Here is a 20136-nt window from a genome sequence, read left to right on the forward strand (position 1 = left end):
ATACAGGATTTATATAGTGCCAACCATTTGCGCAGCACTTTATAACGTTAGGGCAAACAGTACAGTTACAATACAATTCAAAACAGGAGGAATCAGAGGGCCCTTCTTCAATGAGCAGAGTCTAATTCAACTCTACGAAAGAGTAAACCAAAATTGAAGCATTATTGGTAGATAGCAGTGATTCTGTAAAACACATAACTACACATCCTATATTATATATATACCTGTAATATCTGTCCTTCTTTAAATGGAAGCTCTTCCATATATGCATCAGGGTTTGGCGACATGGTTTCTGGGTCATAGTCAAAAAGGGCTACAAACATTCTTACAGAATCCACTTCTGGTCTTTGTGAGATTTTCTCTCTCTCTTGAAATCGGTTATCTTGATGACACTCTGCAAGTGTGGCGGCAACATCTGCATATATATTTAGCAAATAATAATTCCTCAAGAGACACAATATATAACTAGATGTTATGTAAAAACATACAATTAAATTAAAAAAATGCAAATATTTAATTAAGGCTGATTTCACACTGGTGACACATGGACAACCCCTCTACAGAATCACTCCCTCGCTAGCCCTGAACTCTGCCAAATCTTGATAGCTATTAGCAAGAGTGCCATCTCTCTGACTCCAGTAGCAAGGGAGGGAACCCATAGAGACTAGCAATCTGATTTGTCACCAGCATGTAGAGCGCCTGTGTGAATGCAGCCTAAAATGTATTTACACCAAAGAACAAAAATGTAATATATTACGGCTTACAGCAATTCTTCCTGCCTAGGGTAACAACGCTCACTTACTATGTGGTATCGTTTGTGGAGTAGAATGGTCATCCTAGGCAGCTTACTCCCGATTTAGTCTAAAAACTTTCTTTTCTCCTCATGGCCTTAACAGAGCAAAGGGGCTTTGTAGTCCAGAAATGAAATGGGCAGGGTTGACAATACTTCTCAACTTTCAGTGCAGCAGAGACACATGAAGTTACAAGGTACACTGGATTTTTAGCAAGGTCAATGGGTTTGTCCACTCACAGTGTTTACAAAGACAATGCATAGAAAGATGACCATGTATTCAACAAATTTCAACAAAGCATAAACCCCTTACAGACCTGGTTCAGAGTCTGAGGCCAGGTGATTCAATCTCGCATTCTTTTCTAAAGCTGCAGTTCCAGTATTATCTGGATGTAATGGCACCTTTGGTTCTTCATTCCACTCATCCTAAAGAGGAATCAACAAAAGGATCAATGTGTATCCTCAAAATGGTTCAGCTATGAGCAATAACATAGACCAGGCCGAGCTAATGCTAGCATACAATAACAAAGATGATCCACAGAACAGACATTACATATACTCCTCAAAATAATTTACAATAATCCTCATCTAGTAGGGCCTTTAAAAAGGTGTATGTAAAAAGGTGAAAACTGGTGTACAAAAAGGTGCAAAGTGCCATTATTAAAACCACCATGCCTTGTTAGAATGTACAGTTAGTAAAGGTCTAGTTATGTATTTATATGTGTTTATAGAACAAAGAGGAAAACCTTAAAATGAAACTGTGGGGAAAGGGTAATAAGGCTATCCAGCAGATTTAACAGGCAGCTGTCAACATCAGTGGTCTCTCATACTCTTCAAAAGCACATTAAAAATAACCCCCTTAGCCCCATTATGACAACTGCTTGGCCTGCTGACTCAGTACCAGGCACTCTAATGTGGGCTTTGGGGAAGGAACTATATTCTCTATTAGGTGGAAACCCATGAAGCGTATCCAAACCCACAAACAGAATAACATATTGCAGGTTACCAGTATGAAGACATGGTGGCTGACTTTGTTTTCTTTCTCAGACTTTTTCTCCCCTGTATTTTCACTCGTTTTTTCTGCCAGTAACACACTTCATGACTAGAGTGACAACACTGACTAAACTATTTCTGGCGGTGCATAGCCATCACCCAAGACGGGAAGTGTTTAAGGAATACAGAACATCTTCCCCTCTCATCCATTATACCAGGGCGCAGTGTTCTATTGTCCACAGAGAGCTGGGAAAAATGCTGATAAGTGGCCCAGGAAGTTCTCAGCTCATAAGATTCCTGGCAGGATTAAAAAGTATTTTTTTTGCACTTATCAAACTGATATATCAAATGGTATTATGACTAAATAGAAGCAAAAAGGAGAAGTTACTTGTTAGGGTTTATGTACATTTTAAGAAGGATCCTGCTCAGTCCCTGAGGGGCACATAAAGTAAAAGACAGGGGCTGTCAACCGTGTGCTATACTTGCCTCTTCTGCTTGTTCACCCTTTCCCACAGGTTCACTTAAGTTTAACATTTATGATATATAATATATATGACAAAAAAACCTTGTAAATTATTCAAGAGGAATACGGCGTTTTAAGACAATTGCTCTGCAAAGTATTTAAGCAATAGCAGTGAATGAAAAGCAGTTGAAGCTCCTGGGTGCTGCATTTTCTCAGCTAGTTAATTTCTCACATCATGTACAAAGCAAAGGGAGACAAGATGGCGCTAACAAAGCCACAGCCACTACAGCCATCAATAACCAGGAAAAGGAGCTGGGGACACTTTACATCACTGTAAGCACTGGGAAACCAAGCATCACCTTTCTGGCACCTTCCCATCGGACAGTCCTCATAGTTTTATTACTTGCTGTTCTGCTGCCTTGATCTTTATTACTGCCTTGCTGGTCTCCATGAATTTGATCAATGTGTAGCAAGGATGTGTGTCGTTTTAGACACTCTGTTGTTCCTGTCTGCACCTCAGGTTGCTTTTTTACCTCCCTTCTTTTAGTAAACGCAATATCCTCGAAGTAGTCAGAGCTTTCACTCCATCCCTCCCTGTCTGTCTGTGAACTGTCCTCCCAAATATCATCTTTAGTCCGCGTGGCATAGTAAGTTGGGACAGACAGGTCATCTTCATCCTCTGTATCATATTCAATATCAATTTCCAAGTGTCTACTACTAAAAGTACTAGGAGATTTTGTTGTCACATTTGTGGGAACAAATGACTGATGTTTTTGATATGATCTTGAAACCTTTTTTCTTCTGTGGCCAACTTGGGAACCTTCCCTGATTTTACCACAGAAAACTGGCTCTTTTACATCATGGCCCCTAGAATTATAAAGAAGAGCTTGGTTAGCATTTGAAGACAAGCGACTGCAGTGCTCTTTCCCTTCAGTTTGCTTCTTCCTGTTTGACTCAGCCGTGCAATGGGCTCTCTCGTTCACACTGCTGTTCTTTTTGGCATTCCACATTGTGCTTTCAGAAACAGATGACTTTACTGAGTAAAGTGGAGACTGGGAAAAACAACTTCCTGTTCTCTGCTGCCAGTCCTGAAAGACACAGTCATCCACAGAACATTCGGGTTTACTGCTATTTCCACTGAAGTCACTACTGCATTGTTCTGTAGAAAGGTTTGCACAGGTTGGACTCACTGGTTTCTGTGGAAAGGCTTTGTAAGTTTTCACATAATGGCATTTGGGGATTTCCACATTACAAAGTTGTGCTTTACAAGCAGCTGATGGGACAGGATTTTCCTCTTCTTCATCTTCTTCTTCTGTCACTTCTGGGATACTAAACAGCTTTTTACTGCAGTGCTTTTGTAGAGGCAGATCCAAAATTCTCTCGAAAATTTCCTCATCACTGTCTGTTTCACAACTGTCCAGCTATATGCGTTTGTAACAGATTAAGGAAAAAGCAAAGTGGTGTATGTAATATGAGAGTAATAAACAAAGTTTATCTCATGCTGACAATATTTGTTATTCAGAAACCCCATAGAAAAGCCTCTTCATTATTAACATGTACCACTATTGTATTAGCCATATTGAACATTCTACAAAACAGTGGTGTGCTTTTCAAAGTGCATTGCTTCAGAAGGCCAATGGAGTACAATAACATGATTGGAGTCATTAACAGAAAAAAGCCAACCTTTAAAGTCTAATTAACAGCTCTCCTCCGATCACAAACGCTCTCTGCTGCGTTAAGCATACAGAACTTTGTGGCGCTTTACAGGATCTACACTGCTGTCTATATTTCATGAATGGCCCATAAAATGCAGGCCACAATCTGCATAGCCCAGAATAATATGACAGAGAGTGGACAGCCTTATCCATGTTCTGTTAAAAATAAGTCCCAAGTGTGCTACATCACTCACCACTGATTCTGTGTTTGTAAAACCTAGGCTACATTTACTACACACTCATGTTGCAACTCATAAAAACCAGGTCACGACCCAATTTGGGTTCTGACCCATAGTTTAAGAAACACTGGTCTAGAAAGCCATATGACTGCAGACTAGGAGAAGGACAAGAAAAGCATCAGGCATCCCATTAGATGCAACTTCTACTTTTAAAAACTGGCCTTCTGAAATCAAATGGCAGGATGAGCAGATCTTAGCTAAGAAAAGTTAAAATGGTTGTAAACCTTTACATATACCAAGTAAAATGAATGGCCTCTGGCGATACACAGAGATGAAACAAATCCTCCTACATAAGTTGTACCTGTTTATCTGCAGTCTTCTCTACATTCGCTCAAAGTCCAGTATTTATAAAGCTTGTCTGAGCTGTCAAAAAACGGGATGGAGAGCTGAAAGTACACACTACAGAGCTTAGTGAGAACTCAGAGCTGATTGGAGGGAAGGGACACACCCCCTTCACAAAGTACACAGGAACAGAGGCGGTCATTTACAGGCTGTGTGTTGGAGCTCCCCTGTCACCTTTGTTCTCTTGGTGTCAGGGTAGCTGAGGAACGCTGGAGCAGAGAAATGACACTTAGGGGTTGATTTACTAAAACTGGAGGGTGCAAAATCTGTTGCAGCTTTGTATAGAAAACAAACAGCTTTCAGTTTTTTTTTTTTTTGTTAAAGCTTAATTTAACAAGCTGAAGTTAGAAGCCAATTGGCTACCTGCACAGCTGCACCAGATTTTGCACCCTCCAGTTTTAGTCAACTCCAGTATGTTCTTTTAAAGAAGTTTTGACTTCGGGTGGACTATGTAACATGTTCCCAAAGGTAAACTTATCCTTTAAAAATGTACGCTTTAGGGCACTTTCCCACTGGCAGCGCCCAGGCGTCAGCGGTAAAGCGCTGCTATTTTTAGCAGTGCTTTACCGTAGTTTTTGCTGCGCTTTACGGCTGCTAGCGGGGCACTTTTAACCCCCTCTAGCAGCCAAAAAAGGGTTAAAAACTCCCACAAAGCGCTTTGGCATCGCTGCCAATTGATTTCAATGGGCAGGGGCGCTGAAGGAGCGGTGTATACACCGCTCCTACAGCGCCTCAAAGATACTGCTTGCAGAACTTTTTTTTTGCGTCTTGCCAGCGCACCGCTCCAGTGTGCAAGCCCTCAGGCTCTCACAAATGCCAGCACCTGTTTAACCCAGAACAATGCCAACAATATTCACCACTTCACTGTCATTCACCCCTCTACTATATATTTCGGCCCCATCCTGTCTTTAATCTGACTTGTATATTAACCCCTCACCTACCTTATCCTGCACATCTGCATGTTAACCTCTTCATCTCCATCCTCCCATTGTATGCAATGGTACATTAACCCCTTCGCCTCCTCAACCCCTGTGTGTGACCTGTATATTTAGTGTACCTGGTCTACCATTACTAATTGTCATGTTTTTATTCCCTCAATACCAGCTTGTCTCTTCATTTTAAAAACAATTGTGGAAAAAAAAAACTATTCTTGGGGAATCTAGTTTCAAAAAAGGGATCATTTTAAAGGTTTTCGTACTGTTCTGACATTTTTATTTACAATGGGGGCAAACTTTAGCCTGTAAAAAAAGAGTTGGACTTTTTCTAGTATCGGGTTATAGGATAAATGTTTGTGATCATAATATCTACACTAAGAAAAAAACAAAAACAACCTTTTTTTTTTTCTTTTACATTCATTGTTTTTATTTTTTAAATGGTAAAAAATAAAACACCGGTGTTTATTAAATACCAACAAAAGAAAGCTCTGTCTAAAAAAAAAAAAATGTATATAACATTTAGTGAGTACAGTGTTGCATAAATGAGTAACTGTTGGCCTGGTAATGAAGGAGATGTAACATGCTAGCACTGGGGTGGTTAAAGTACAACTGTCACAAACCAAGGCAGTTCATCATGTGATCAAAAAAAAAAAAAAAAAAAAAACAACAAAAAACAGTAGAATCAGTAGATCTAAAGACATGGGCGACTCATTAATTGCAAATCTCAAATGGTCATATAAAAGTTGAGCTAACTTTGCCCCTTCCTAACTTTACTTTAATATGGTAAGCGGCCTGACTGACAAAGAGGGAGAGAAGCACTTAAGATCTGCATACAACATCAGCTGTCTGTATTTGTGGATCTGCTGATAATTTTGACATTTGACTGTCACTGACAGAAGCCTCTGTTTATTCATTTTTTATCATATGCTGAAGTTCCTTGGGATTAAGACAATATTCCTTTAAATTAAGGTAAAAAAAAAAGCATCACAGAAAATATGTAAAATGAGATGCATATGTAAGAAACACTTTTAGACTCTTCAACACCTGTAGACCACATAAAAAAGTACTATATGATGAGAACAGTGAGAAAAACGCAAATCTAAAAATACTATTACCAAGATCAAAGCTAACCTCACCTGCATTACGTTGCTTAGCAGAGCTAATTTAACTTTGTCAATGAGTGTGAAAATGAAAAAAAATAATAATAAAATAAAAGGTTAGACAACACAGGACCTAATTTATCAAATTGTTTGAAAGAAGAATTTTAGATATTGCCACTGCAACCATATTCTTCTTTTACTTTTCCTAGCTGCCTTTCACTGCTGCAGCCGGATTCCCACCTATGCAGTTTGCTTTTGATCCGTTTCTGCAGTGCTTTTTGCAGTGCGTTTTGCACAGGTCTTTTTGACACGTTTTTCACGTATTTTTTTTTTTTTTTTTTTATGAGTTTTGCATTTTTGTGTTTTTTTTGGCTAATTTGTTGTTGGGCAGACACGAAACACACTACGTGCTTTTAATAGGAAACCTTGTTAAATGGACTGCAGTGCGTTTGTGCAAAAAGCACTACAAAGCGTATGGGTGTGAACCAGGCCTTAATTGAATTGCTTTGTGCATCTCATTTCTGTCATCAAACCTCAATACAGCATATGATACAACTATGGCGTTAGCAGGGGAGGAGACATATATGAAAACAACCTAGTCAGAATGCAAAAAAACTGTGAAATTAACCTGTCAGCCATTTTAAACGCTGCTTAACGCACAGAATGCAAGGGTACTTAATGCATAGGGTGCAGGGGTCAGAATTAAGCAATGCACAGATTGCAGGGGTCAGGATTAAGTAATCCACAGACTGTAGAGGTCAAAAGTAAAAAGTAGTGCATTTGATATTTCTACTGTACATTTAGTACATAACCTGCACTTGTAGCTTGCCACCTATGAAACTTTTCTAACTTTGACAATCACCATTGAGACTGTGGCAGCTTTACACACAATTGGCAATAAATGTACCCAGTTTTTAGTGCAAATTTTTACTGGACAGTTGAACTTCTGGAATTGTCTGCAGCAACCAATGTACAGCTTTTCTGTTTTCTTAGGTGAGGTTAGAAAACTAAAGATCAGCATAGAGTTACTCAGTAAACTTAATATCAGGAGTGTCTGTAAGGTTCTCTTTGGAGTTTCAAAGCCGCATTTATAGTTTACAGCCTTTGAAACTAACTGGAAAGTATTTCTTGAACTATATGTGCATAGCTCAACAAAGACAGCTTTACCTACCTTTCCTGAGCTATCTGCCACTGGGTTCCTGGATGTCTGAGCCCACTTTTGGGAACTGGGAACAACACTAGAATCTTCATCTTCCTCATATTCCTCTTCTTCCAAAATGTCAGACAGGTTAGAGCTACGACTGTGATCTATGTGCGCAGTACTTGAATGAGTGTCTAAAGGCAATTCACCAGCATCCTGAGTTTGAAATATACAGTTAATGTAAACACACAATAATACACTTTAACCTACAAATCTCAGCTTCATATCATTATAATAAAAAAAAATGTCTGAACCTGGAAAAATACACTTAGAACGCCAAATGATGTATAAGCACAATGCACCGTCTGCATGATAGTTATCTTTCTCTCTAAAGCAGGTTCAACATATTCCTTGTAATTCAAAGCTAGAGAGCTCTCCCATCAGCAGGGAACAAGAGCTTTGACTCACAGGGGGGTGTGTCACACCACTGCACAGAGGCTGATGCTTACATACTAAGAGCAACAGTCCTCTGTAGAATGTCTGCAAGGGAAGGGACTACTGTACATTCCTAAGGGTTGCTTTATCTGCTAAATGAATGATAAGGCTATGATCGCTTAAGCCAGGGGTGTCCAAACTTTTTACAAAGAGGGCCAGATTTGATGAAGTGAACATGCATGAGGGCTGACCATTTTGCCTGACGTTCTTTGAACCATTAAAATTAAATGCAAATGAATACACTGCCCAACAAGAAATCTTTTGCCTTTGTGGCTGTGTGCGGTGAAGAGTCTAAGGATGAGTTTGGGCTTGTTATTTGGATATACTGTATTTATTGGCATATAAAAAGGCACAGGCATATGATACACACCTTTACTCTAATGCCCCGTATACACGATAGGATTTTCCAATGGAAAATGTGTGATAGGACCTTGTTGTCGGAAATTCCGACCGTGTGTAGGCTCCATCACACATTTTCCATAGGAATTTCTGACACACAAAGTTTGAGAGCAGGCTATAAAATTTTCCAACAACAAAATCCGTTGTTGGAAATTCCGATCGTGTGTACACAAATCCGACGCACAAAGTGCCACGCATGCTCAGAATAAACTAAGAGATGAAAGCTATTGGCTACTGCCCCGTTTATAGTCCCGACGTACGTGTTTTACGTCACCGCGTTCAGAACGATTGGATTTTCTGACAAATTTGTGTGACCGTGTGTATGTAAGACAAGTTTGAGCCAACATCCGTCGGAAAAAATCCATGGATTTTGTTGTCGGAATGTCCGATCAATGTCTGACCATGTGTACGGGGCATAAGAGGGAAGTTTCAGGAAAAACTTAAATTTTAAATAAAGAAACAAATGTGAAGCAAAATAAGGGTCAGTGCCCATCAATGCAGCCTAATCAGTGCCATCTGCAGCCTCACCATTGCCATGAATGTAGCCTCACCATTGCCATGAATGCAGCCTCATCATTGACATAAATGCAGCCTCACAAGTGTCATGAATGCAGCCTCACCATTGCCATCAGTGCAGCCTGATCCATGCCCATTTGCAGCCCCGGAGGGGACAGGGAGCGGGGCGGGACGAGCGCCAACAGATTACATGCAGGAGAATCTCCTGTTTACTCGGTGGCCTCTTTATTACAAAGTCCCGCCTCCTATGATAGACAGAAAAGTAATTCAATGGCAGCCCAGGAGACGGGACTTCCTATTACAGAGGCGGCCGAGTAAACAGGAGATTCTCCTGTATGTAATCTGATGGCACTCATCCCTCCCCCCTCCCAGTCCCCTCCGAGGCTGCCAGAACTGAATGATAAATACGGTATATATCTTTTGTGGCCCCCCAAAGCTGTGCTCAGGGATTTGTTGGGGGGCACACAAGATATATATATATCCAAATTACCAGGGGGCCGTATTAAACCAGAACACGGGCCGCAATTGGCCCGCAGGACGAACTTTGGACATGACTGGCTTAAGCTGTCCATACATGGACCAAATTTGGCTGGTTCAGCGGAGACCGGACAATTTTCATTCTATGTATGGGCGCTGTGGTTGTACAGAAGTCAATCTAATGATCAACTTCTGTACAACTGCCCTGTCAGATTTTCCCCTCTCGATCAGCGCTGCAGGCTATAGGCTGCAATACTGATCAGTGTATTCTGACAGCAGGGGAAGTCTCTGCGCTGTCAGAATAGAATAGTTCAGCTGGGAGGATTCCCCCATCCACTTCAAGTGTGTGGATAGGGGGATTAAGTCCGTTTTTACTCATTTATGCCTTTACTATTTTTCTGCACCTGAAATCAATTCAAATACTTTTACATAAGCGTTCAATTAAGCTTTAAGGTTGTAAAAAAAAAGTGTTTTTGAATATTGATGGAAATATATACTTATAGAAGAGCAACCATACAAGGGCTCTGCTGTAAGGCCCAACGACCACCCTTAACTGCTCTTCTTATGTGGTACCTGCTGCCACATAAACAGCAATACTACCAGTAAAATCAGTAAACCAAATCACACAAGCGGTAAATTACAATTCTGGGGGTGTTCTGTATACACAATTTGCAGAGCATCCCCAGTTGCAATGCATATAAGCGTCATTTTTTGTTATTATTTGACAGTTGTCAGGTAAAGATTAAAATGGAAAATACATTTTTGAACAGAAACTTACAAAACTGATTTTGTAGCAATTGCATTGGTTAAATCAGTGGTCATCAACCCTGTCCTTAGGGCAGGATAACTGAAATACATCACAGGTGATATAATTTGCTGCTCAGTGATTGCAGGATTATAGTCTGCATCTCCCCAAGGTAATACATAAAACCTGGCCTGTTAGTGGGCCCTGACGACAGGGTTGATGTTAAATTGTTTAAACAAAAAGTGGTGCTTCTGTTAAAGTAGGGATGCTAATCATATGCCCTGATATACAGATGAACTTTTGTATATGAAATACAATAACAGAAATATCTCCAATGTGTAAAGGTTTCACTGACAGAGTATAAAATCATTCTTGATTACTGACCTCATTTTCAAAGATAACATTAGACCCACTTGATTCCTTTCTCTCTTTCTTGTCAACCTCAAGAAAGTCGTTAATAGACACCCCTCGGAAGCTTAGGCTGCTAGTCGTGTTTTCTGCATCTTCAGATAATCCTGTCTCTGGACTTGAGCAGTCCTCTTTGGTGTTTGTTGCATTTAATTCTATGGTATTTTCCTTCTTCCATGTAACACCCAGTGGCAAGCCACACAGCGCTTGGTCACTGGTTTCAGATTCTTTGGTGTCCAGAAACTGCTTCTTCAATACAATAGAAGAAATGCATTTTTGTCAGAACATTTACAAAGTGGAATACGCGCAAACATGACCATTAGATTACCTTTCAACTAAAATATTTTTCAAAAAGATCTGGAAAGTGACCCAACTGGCTGGCATCTGTTTAAAACTCCATTAAAAAGACATACTCTATATTCAATTAATATCACACCCAGTTATTGAAGATTTTAAATACTTTAGCTAAGGATTGTGTTGCGTTGATGGGCTTTGAGACTTGTGTTGGTGGGCTTACTTTGAGGAAGACAGGACATTTCTGAACCCACCTGATGCTCGTTGTAGTGTGTGGCCTCAGCCAACGCTGCTCCACCGGTCACGCCCCTCTGATGCATTACCCTCCACCCACTATGTCTTATCCATAGACTAGCTTATGACTAAGCCCCAGCGGGTGGGGCAAAACATGTCAGAGGGCATGTTCGGTGGAGCAGCGCTGGCTGAGGCCACACACTACAACGAGCATCAGGTGGGTTGAGCAGCATCTTGTCTTCCTCCTGGATTAGTGTAGCCAGACACCTGCTTCCTCATTCTAAGCACCAGTGTGGAAAAATAAAAAGTATACAGCATGTAAAATAACTCTGCGACGACCACAGTGGAGGGGGGGCAAGACACACACAGGGGGAGGTTGCACTCACTTTCATGAAGTGAGTGTGGGCATCAATCCACGAGTGCCGAGCTCGTATGCCTCCAGGGGTATCACCAATCTGGAATCTGTCCCCGTGCCTGGAATCTGGAATATGTCCCCGTGCCTCTCTCCTCAGTGTTCGTCAGGTAGAGTAGTGATGTACAGTGTGAGGGGGAAAGAGACGCACATAGCGTGATCCCATATAAAAGGTATATTTATTTAATAAAACAAGTCCAATCAACTTACATGTAAAACAATGCTGCAGTGTGTAGTAACTACGAGCGCCGAGCTCGTCTCCTGTTTGTCTGTGGCAGCGTCCCGTGCTCCAATCCTAATGCATATCTTCACGTCAAGTGACTTCTTCACGTGACGTCACGTGAAGTGACCAATAAGCATTAGGATTGGAGCACAGGACGCTACCACAGACAAACAACAGGAGACGAGCTCGGCGCTCGTAGTTACTACACACTGCAGCATTGTTTTACATGTAAGTTGATTGGACTTGTTTTATTAAATAAATATACCTTTTATATGGGATCACGCTATGTGCGTCTCTTTCCCCCTCACACTGTACATCACTACTCTACCTGACGAACACTGAGGAGAGAGGCACGGGGACATATTCCAGATTCCAGGCACGGGGACAGATTCCAGATTGGTGATACCCCTGGAGGCATACGAGCTCAGCGCTCGTGGATTGATGCCCACACTCACTTCATGAAAGTGAGTGCAACCTCCCCATGTGTGTCTTGCCCCCCCTCCACTGTGGTCGTCGCAGAGTTATTTTACATGCTGTATACTTTTTATTTTTTATATTTCACTTGGCATGTTCATCATTGTCACTACCTTATACACGGAACGTCTACACCTGCGGATCATTTGCAACACAGGCTGTACACCTTACAAGCAGCTTGCAAACACGGAGGTGTCCTCACTGAAGATCCCCCTTCCCTTCACGATTGGAATTGTTTTGTGTCTCTCATCACGAGTTTTTGCTTTTTGGACTGGATGATAGAACTAATATTCATGTTTGCCCTAGGGATTTGTCACTTGTAGTTCACCAGGATCTGGCACGTTTTTGCTAATGGGACACTAGCCCACATATATATATATATATATATATATATATATATATATTTTTTTTTTTTTTGCATTGTGTCATTATTCATCCTATTTGTGTTAGTATATGCATTTTTGCTTTGCTATATTCAGTTTCACAATTACCTTTATATATTAGGCTTTGTCTGCCTGCAACATTATAGTCATGTTGATCAGCTACGTTGCACTGCACTGCATCCCCACCATGTTCTTTTAGCATGTAGGATCCATTCATGCATTGGCCCGTTTCTGCTTTTTTAGTTCACTTTGCCACTGTAGTCATCTTTGTAGCTTCCCCCCCCTTCATCACAGGCCCTAAAGCTAACTTGTGCTTTGCCCTTCCAGTGGGTACGTTTCCTTTCAAGCCCTCCTCCCTAACTGCACATGCACATCTTCCCACCACTTTCCTGTCACTGGCAGCAAAGTCACAGCAGATGAAGCTTACACAAGGCTGGAATCTCCCTGTACCTACAAGAAAGGCTGGGCAAATCAACAAGAACCAGCAATGTCACAAATTGAGCCATAGATTGGTATTTGCTTTACTCTCTTACTGCTCGGTTTACTGCCTGGGAGCGAAGGATAAAGGAGTATGTGCTGTTAGAAAGAGTAGGGCATTTAAGCAAGTCTGTCGATTTTCCCTGTACAGGTAGAAACAGAATGAAAGGCAAGAGGGTATAAGGGAGCACCAAACAAGGCACAAACAGGCAGATCTCAAATTTTAAATACTGGCTATCCTATTAATAGCTTGCATGCAAGATTTTCATTTCACTCTTTATTTGTACTTTATTTGTATACACAATTATGAAATACTATTATAATAGCCACCTTATTTTCTAATTAGTATGTTTACATAATATCTTTAAACTTACCCGACTATCTTGTAATGCTGTTCCTTCAGACTGTAATGCGATCTTAGATTTTTCCAAACAGTTACTGACAATCTTCCCTGGAAATGGGTGTGTGGCAGAATCTGGTAGAGAAGAGGAGAGTTTTTCTTGTGTACCTTGGCATGACACCTGAACCTCAGAAGACTCTAAACTGGAAGATCCTTGGCAGTAACCAGAGGAAGCACTGAGTGGTGAAAGATGTGGTGCAATCCGGACAGGCAAGGAGTCTAAGGAGTCCCCTCTGCTACTACTTTCATGGGTGGATAGATTAGCCTTGAGAGTGGATGTAGCTTCATTGTGAAGTGAGCAGGGAGAAGATGAAATGAGAGGCATGGATGGAAGAGAGGCCAGGGGCTGCTCACACGTAAGGCTGGAGTTAGAAAAGGTCTGCGACAAGGAAGGGCTTTCTGGGACCTTTATAAAGGCAGAGGGTATTTGAGCTGGCACTGAATCCACAGATTCTCCACTGGGTGACATAGTCCGAACTGATATTTCCCGAGACACCTGCAGCAGATGCAAGTGAGATGTGCCCACCAACACACTGCCAGCTGTGGGAGAAGTAACTTCCAGTACCTGAAAAGTAGACACACATTAAAAACATACATCTTCCCTTAACACCACCACTGAGCATTCTAAAAAGGAACCCCTCCCTGATTTACTTGTACAGGCAGTCCCCGGGTTACGAACAAGACAGGGTGTGTAGGTTTGTTTTTGAGTTGAATTTGTATGCAAGTTGGAACAGGTACATTTTTTAACCAATTGCTGACCGGCTCACGCCGATATACGTTGGCAGAATGGCACGGGTGCGCAAAATGACGTACCCGTATGTCACTCCTTCATCGGCAGGTAGTGGCGCGCGCACACCACCAGCGGTACACACCGCGGGTTCCGTGGACTCGATGTCCGCCAGTGGCCTGCGATTGTGGCACGGAGAGTCAAAACAGGGAGATGCCTATGTAAACAAGGCATTTCCCTGTTCTGCCAAGCAACAGAACAGGGATCTGCCGCTCCCAGTGATCGGGAGCAGTGATCTCTGTCATGTTCTAGTGAGCCCATCCCCCCTACAGTTAGAACACACTGAGGGAACACACTTAACTCCTTGATCGCCCCCTAGTGTTTAACCCCTTCCCTGCCAGTGACATTTACACAGTAATCAGTGCATTTTTATAGTACTGATCATTGTATAAATGTCAATGGTCCCAAAATAGTGTCAAAAGTGTCCGATCTGTCCGCCGCAATGTCGCAGTCATGATAAAAATCGCAGATCGCCGCCATTACTAAAGAAAAAAATTAATACTAAAAATGCCATAAATCTATCCCCTATTTTGTATACGCGATAAATTTTGTGCAAATCAATATATGCTTATTGCGATTTTTTTTTTTACCAAAAATATGTAGAAGAATACATATTGGCCTAAACTGAGGAAGAATTTTTTTTTTTTTTATATATTTTTTGAGGATATTTATTATAGCAAAAAGTAAAAAATGTTGTTTTCTTTTCAAAATTGTTGCTCTTTTTTTGTTTATAGCTCAAAAAAATAAAAACCGCAGAGGTGATCAAATACCACCAAAAGAAAGCTCTATTTGTAGGGAAAAACAATTTTGTTTGGGTACAACGTCGCACGACCGCGCAGTTGTCAGTTAAAGCGACGCAGTGCCGTATCGCAAAAAAGGGCTTGGTCAGGAAGGGGATAAATCCTTCCGGGGCTGAAGTGGTTAAGTGTAACCAGCCAAAAAATTATTTTTACGTTTTAGATAGCATAGGGAAGGGTTAGCACCCCTGTAATGTTTGTTTTGCTGTCTGTGCCCGTTCAGAAGATTTCTCCTAACTTTCTGACCCTGAGGCAATTGGATTTTGAAAATTTTGGGTTGTTGTGGAAACCAGGATTAGTGATAAAGCTTCAGTGTAGACACCTTTTTCCCATGATAACTCTTACAGGAGTGAATTTCCCTTCCTAGGTGTAGATTTCCTCTCAATTCCTGTACAGGGAAAGGAAGTGAGATTAAATCTTTCTAATGAGGCTACGGACAGCAGTAAAAACCTCACAGTGGCTCTAACCCCACACCATACTGGCCAAAACTAAAAATTGCATTGAGTTCTACTTTAAATGCAACTTGGACAGATGTTTGTCTTTTTTTTTTTTCCTGTGCATGTACTGTAGATGCTTAAACACTTTAAAATACTGTACAGTACAATCGTAAACAATCTTGGTAGAGGATGATGGACTTGTTTAAGAGGATGGGACTGGTATTAAAGAGTCAGGGTCTGATATAAGGCTCATCTGTGGGATATCCTCGCTTGTTTAGTCCCCTCAGATCATAGTAGCAGCAGTGGTCCTCGATCCTCAGAGCTGTCCAGCAGCGTGGGATCCAGTAGCCTGCAAAATGGCCGCCCAGTGGTTCCCAGGACCAGCGTGGAGCACAAGTGACTGGAAGTGATGCAACGCTGCGCCTCTGTATGAATCGTATGCAAGACGGATGTATGTAACTTGGGGACTGTCTGTATTGGGTTCTGCATACATAAGTTCTAACACCCTAATGAAGCAGTAAAGCAATAAAGCACCCCAAGAAGTCCAGATCTGACTTAATATAGCATACATGTCACATATTTCACTATTATTATATGGAAACAAGATTCACAAAAATTAATACACATCTATCAATAATCTAGCCATTCATCTAGCTCTATATAAAGTAATTCTAAATAATGAACAGCACTCATGAATGCCACCAAGATATCTGTGCCAAAAGCTATTAGTTCACAAAGACCTGGCCATGAAGAAACAAAATTTCCAAGATAACCGACCAGGGAGTTGCTACAATAAATCATTAGCTAAAACACAGTTTTTAGGTAGAAACTGAACACACTTTATGCATTTTCACGTACAACTAATGTAACCATCTGAATCTCTGTTGATATTAAACTTCTCTAATCTCCTACATAGCAGCACTCAGATCAGCAAAATTGAGGACAGCACAGCAAGTCAAACAGGCTCTGCTAAATTGCACAGCGCTGTCCATCAAACACTCAGTTTACTGGCAGAAAAAAGGGCAGAGTAATGTTCTCATACATGTGCTCCACCTTGTCAGGAGTTCTACCTTAAGCAGGAATCAGTTCAGCAATGATCAGATACACTGTTATAGAACAGCAGCACCAAGTTTAATCACCTTTTGTCCATCAGCATACACTGCATAGCCAGTTACTCGGACCCCATTCGAGGTTCCAGCAGCATCAATTGTCACTGGAAGCCAAGTGATGAGCAGAACACCCGGCTTTGGACCAAGCTCAACCTGAACGTCAAGTGGAGCATCAGGAGGACCTGTGAAAATAAATGAATTACTGCACAGAAACTAGATGGCTAATATATGGCATGTTTCCCAGTAATCTAGCATGTTAACAGTCATACAATAAGAGCCAAAAAAGCTGATCTGCAGGTATACTGTATCCATAATAATCATTTATTGAAGGACTGGTCTATTTTGGGTCGGACATTGAACTCCATGTCACTCTATGTCCCATAGCTTTTCCACCATACTCTCATACTTCAAAGGGAAGAATTTTAGCTAGGGTATTCTTTATGTAGGGCTTTTAAAGTTGTAATGGTATATTACTAATAAAACAAAAATAAACCTGTGGCTAGGCTATACAGTGGGGAAAATAATAATTTTAATCCCCTACAGATTTTGTACGTTTGCCCACTTACAAAGAAATGTAGGGTCTATAATTGTTATCATAGGTGTATTTTAAATGATAGAAACAGAATATCAACCAGAAACCCAGCAAAAAACAGTTGATACAAATGTTATAAATTGAGTTGCAGTTCAGTGAGGCCCCTTTCACACTGCCGTGACTTGAAAGTCACGCAATTTTGCAGCCATGATTTCAGGGAATGCCTGTGTAAACTTGAGGTCTATGGACCTCAACTAGCATCAAAGTCGGACCAAAGTAGTACAGGGACTGACTTGAAGTGCACAGATATGAATAGTTATCATTAGGAATCATGGGTTACGACTTGTCATGTGACTCTGATGTCTAAAGTCGCAGGAAAAAATCGCACGAGTGTGAAAGGGGCCTGAGTAAGTATTTGATCCCCTACCAACCAACAATAATTCTGGCTCCCACTGACTGACTACAGTATGTGCTCACATGGTACACAGATTAGTCCCCTCAATTTAAGAAGGTGCGCCTAACGATAATTGTAGGCCTCATGCACGCTGGAGGTTTTTACAGCTGCTGTTTTTGGCTTCAGGCGTTTTTCTGCAGCCAGTAAACTCCCCAGCATGTTATGTGTCCATGCAAACATAGGCTGTTATCAGCGTTTTCTGTCCAGAAAAAAAACTGAACTAGTGGGTTTTAGGCCTCATGCACACTGGACGCTATAAAAAAGCCAGTAACGTTAGCTGTAGAATACGTTTTTCTGCATTTTTGCAGTAGCGTTTTTTCAGCTGTACCATTATTTAGCTTTTTTAAACAAAACTATACTCCCACAAAAGCTTATGGCTCAAAAACGTTGTTAAATGCAGAATAGCATTTTTTGGCGTTTTTACAGCTAAAAAAACTCCTCTCAAAAGCCACAAGTTCTGGGTTTTTTTTTCAACCAGAAAACTCCCCTGCCAAAAACTGCTGATAACAGCCTATGTGTGCATGGACACATAGGATAACATGCTGGGGAGTTTATTGACTGCAGGAAAAAAAAACGTCTGAACCCAAAAGCAGCGGCTGTAAAAACATCCAGTGTGCATGAGGCCTTAAAGCGGTTGTATACTCTGTTTGGGTATTTTTACCTACAGGTAAGCCTATAAGGTTTACCTGTAGGTAAAATAAATATATCCTAAACCTACACAGTTTAGGAGATATTCACCCTGCATGCAGTCGCTGACGTCAGCAGCACATGCACAGTGAAGGTCCGGCGAATCGTGCCGGACCTTGCCGGAACGGAGGACTGCATGAGCAACGTCATTGCAACTCCGGCCACTCACAGAGCCTGAGCCAGCGATCCCAGAAGAAGAGGCAAGGCAACATGTCAGCCCCCTCAGCGGGACCTTCGTTCTAAGGTAAGCATTTCATAATGTGCTAGTATGCAATGCATACTAGCACATTATGCCATGGTCTTGCAGTTTTTTTGTTCTTCAGCGGTTTACTACCACTTTAAGAGGAGTTTTTCAGCTGTAAAAATGCTCTAACTCTGATAAAAAGCTTCAAAATGCTGAAAAACTTGGCAATTAAGCATTTATCAGAGTTTTTGAGCCACAAGCTTTTGTGGAAGTATAGTTTTGCTAAAGGAACGCTACAGCTAAAAAACGCTACTCAAATACGCTGCAAAACTCATTCTACAGCTGCAGCTTTCTACAGCTAATGCTACTGGCGTTTTTTTTTTCTTTCAAATATTTAAGTTAAACCACAAAAAGGCGGCTCCAGGTTACTACAGTAACAATGTGTAACAAGTACACTACAAAAAACATTGATATGAAATAACATAAATCAGAGGGTTGAGTTAGAATATATATAAAATTATCAGCATACAATCCGTGTAGAGATAAGCAATTTAGTATAGTATCCAAAGGATAGACCACTGGTAGATAAATCCTGGGAGCACCTATAACATTTTCCAAATATCAAGAAAATATCAAACCTCACCGTCATGGGCAAGATCAAAGAGCTGTCAAAGGACATCAGGGACAACATTGTAGACCTGCACGCGGCTGGAATGGGCTACAAGACTATCAGCAAAAAGCTTGGTGAGAAGGAGACAACTGTTGTGATTATTTGCAAATGGAAGAAATACAAAATAACCATCAAATCGCCCTAAGTCTGAAACTCCATATAATATTTATTTGGGCTCATGGGGTAAGGATGATCATGAAAAAAAGTAAGGGATCGGTCCAGAACTACACGGGAGGAGCTTGTGAATTACCTCAAGGCATTTGGGACAACCAGTCACCAAACAAACCAATGGTAACACAATACGCCGCCATGGATTGAAATCCTGCAGCACCCGCAAGGTCCCCCTCCTTAAGAAGGTGCATGTACAGACCCGGATGAAGTTTACCAATGAACGTCTAAATGATTCAGAGAAAGATTGGGAGAAAGAGCTGTGGTCAGATGAGACCAAAATTGAGCTCCTTGACATTAATTCAACTCGCCGTGTTTGGAGGAAGAAAAATGCTGACTATGACCCTAAGAATACCATCCCTACAGTCAAGCACGAAGGTGGAAACATGCTTTGGGGCCGTCTCTCTGCTAAAGGTACAGGCCGACTTTGCCGCATTGAGGGGGCCAATCAATGGGGCTATGTATTGTAAATTCTTGGATAAGAACCTTCTTCCCTCAGCCCGAACACTGAAGATGGGTCTTCAAGCATGACAATGACCCAAAACATACCGCCAAGGCAACAAAGAAGTTGCTCAAGAAGGAGCACATTAAGGTAATGGAGTGGCCTAGCCAGTCTCCAGACCTTAATCCTATAGAAAATGTATGGAGGGAGCTGA

General features: G+C 41.3%; 1 protein-coding gene across 9 annotated transcripts in view; it reads right to left on the reverse strand.

Moving 5' to 3' along the window:
• Nucleotides 1-20136, reverse strand: part of TSPOAP1 (TSPO associated protein 1) — a 381255-nt gene that overhangs the window by 97519 nt on the left and 263600 nt on the right. For 6 of the 9 annotated variants that reach the window (XM_073616534.1, XM_073616531.1, XM_073616530.1 and 3 more), the window contains 7 exons: nt 16816-16967; nt 13630-14220; nt 10735-11007; nt 7749-7934; nt 2606-3667; nt 1108-1216; nt 225-415 (listed from right to left, as the gene is read on the reverse strand). In XM_073616534.1, coding sequence (XP_073472635.1) covers nt 225-415; nt 1108-1216; nt 2606-3667; nt 7749-7934; nt 10735-11007; nt 13630-14220; nt 16816-16967 — 2564 coding nt within the window. The remainder of the gene's footprint in view (nt 1-224; nt 416-1107; nt 1217-2605; nt 3668-7748; nt 7935-10734; nt 11008-13629; nt 14221-16815; nt 16968-20136) is intronic. The other 3 variants (XM_073616535.1, XM_073616529.1, XM_073616536.1) reach the window with 3 other exon arrangements.

Source organism: Aquarana catesbeiana, linkage group LG02 (assembly GCF_042186555.1).
Source record: "Aquarana catesbeiana isolate 2022-GZ linkage group LG02, ASM4218655v1, whole genome shotgun sequence".
NCBI classification, from domain to species: domain Eukaryota; kingdom Metazoa; phylum Chordata; class Amphibia; order Anura; family Ranidae; genus Aquarana; species Aquarana catesbeiana.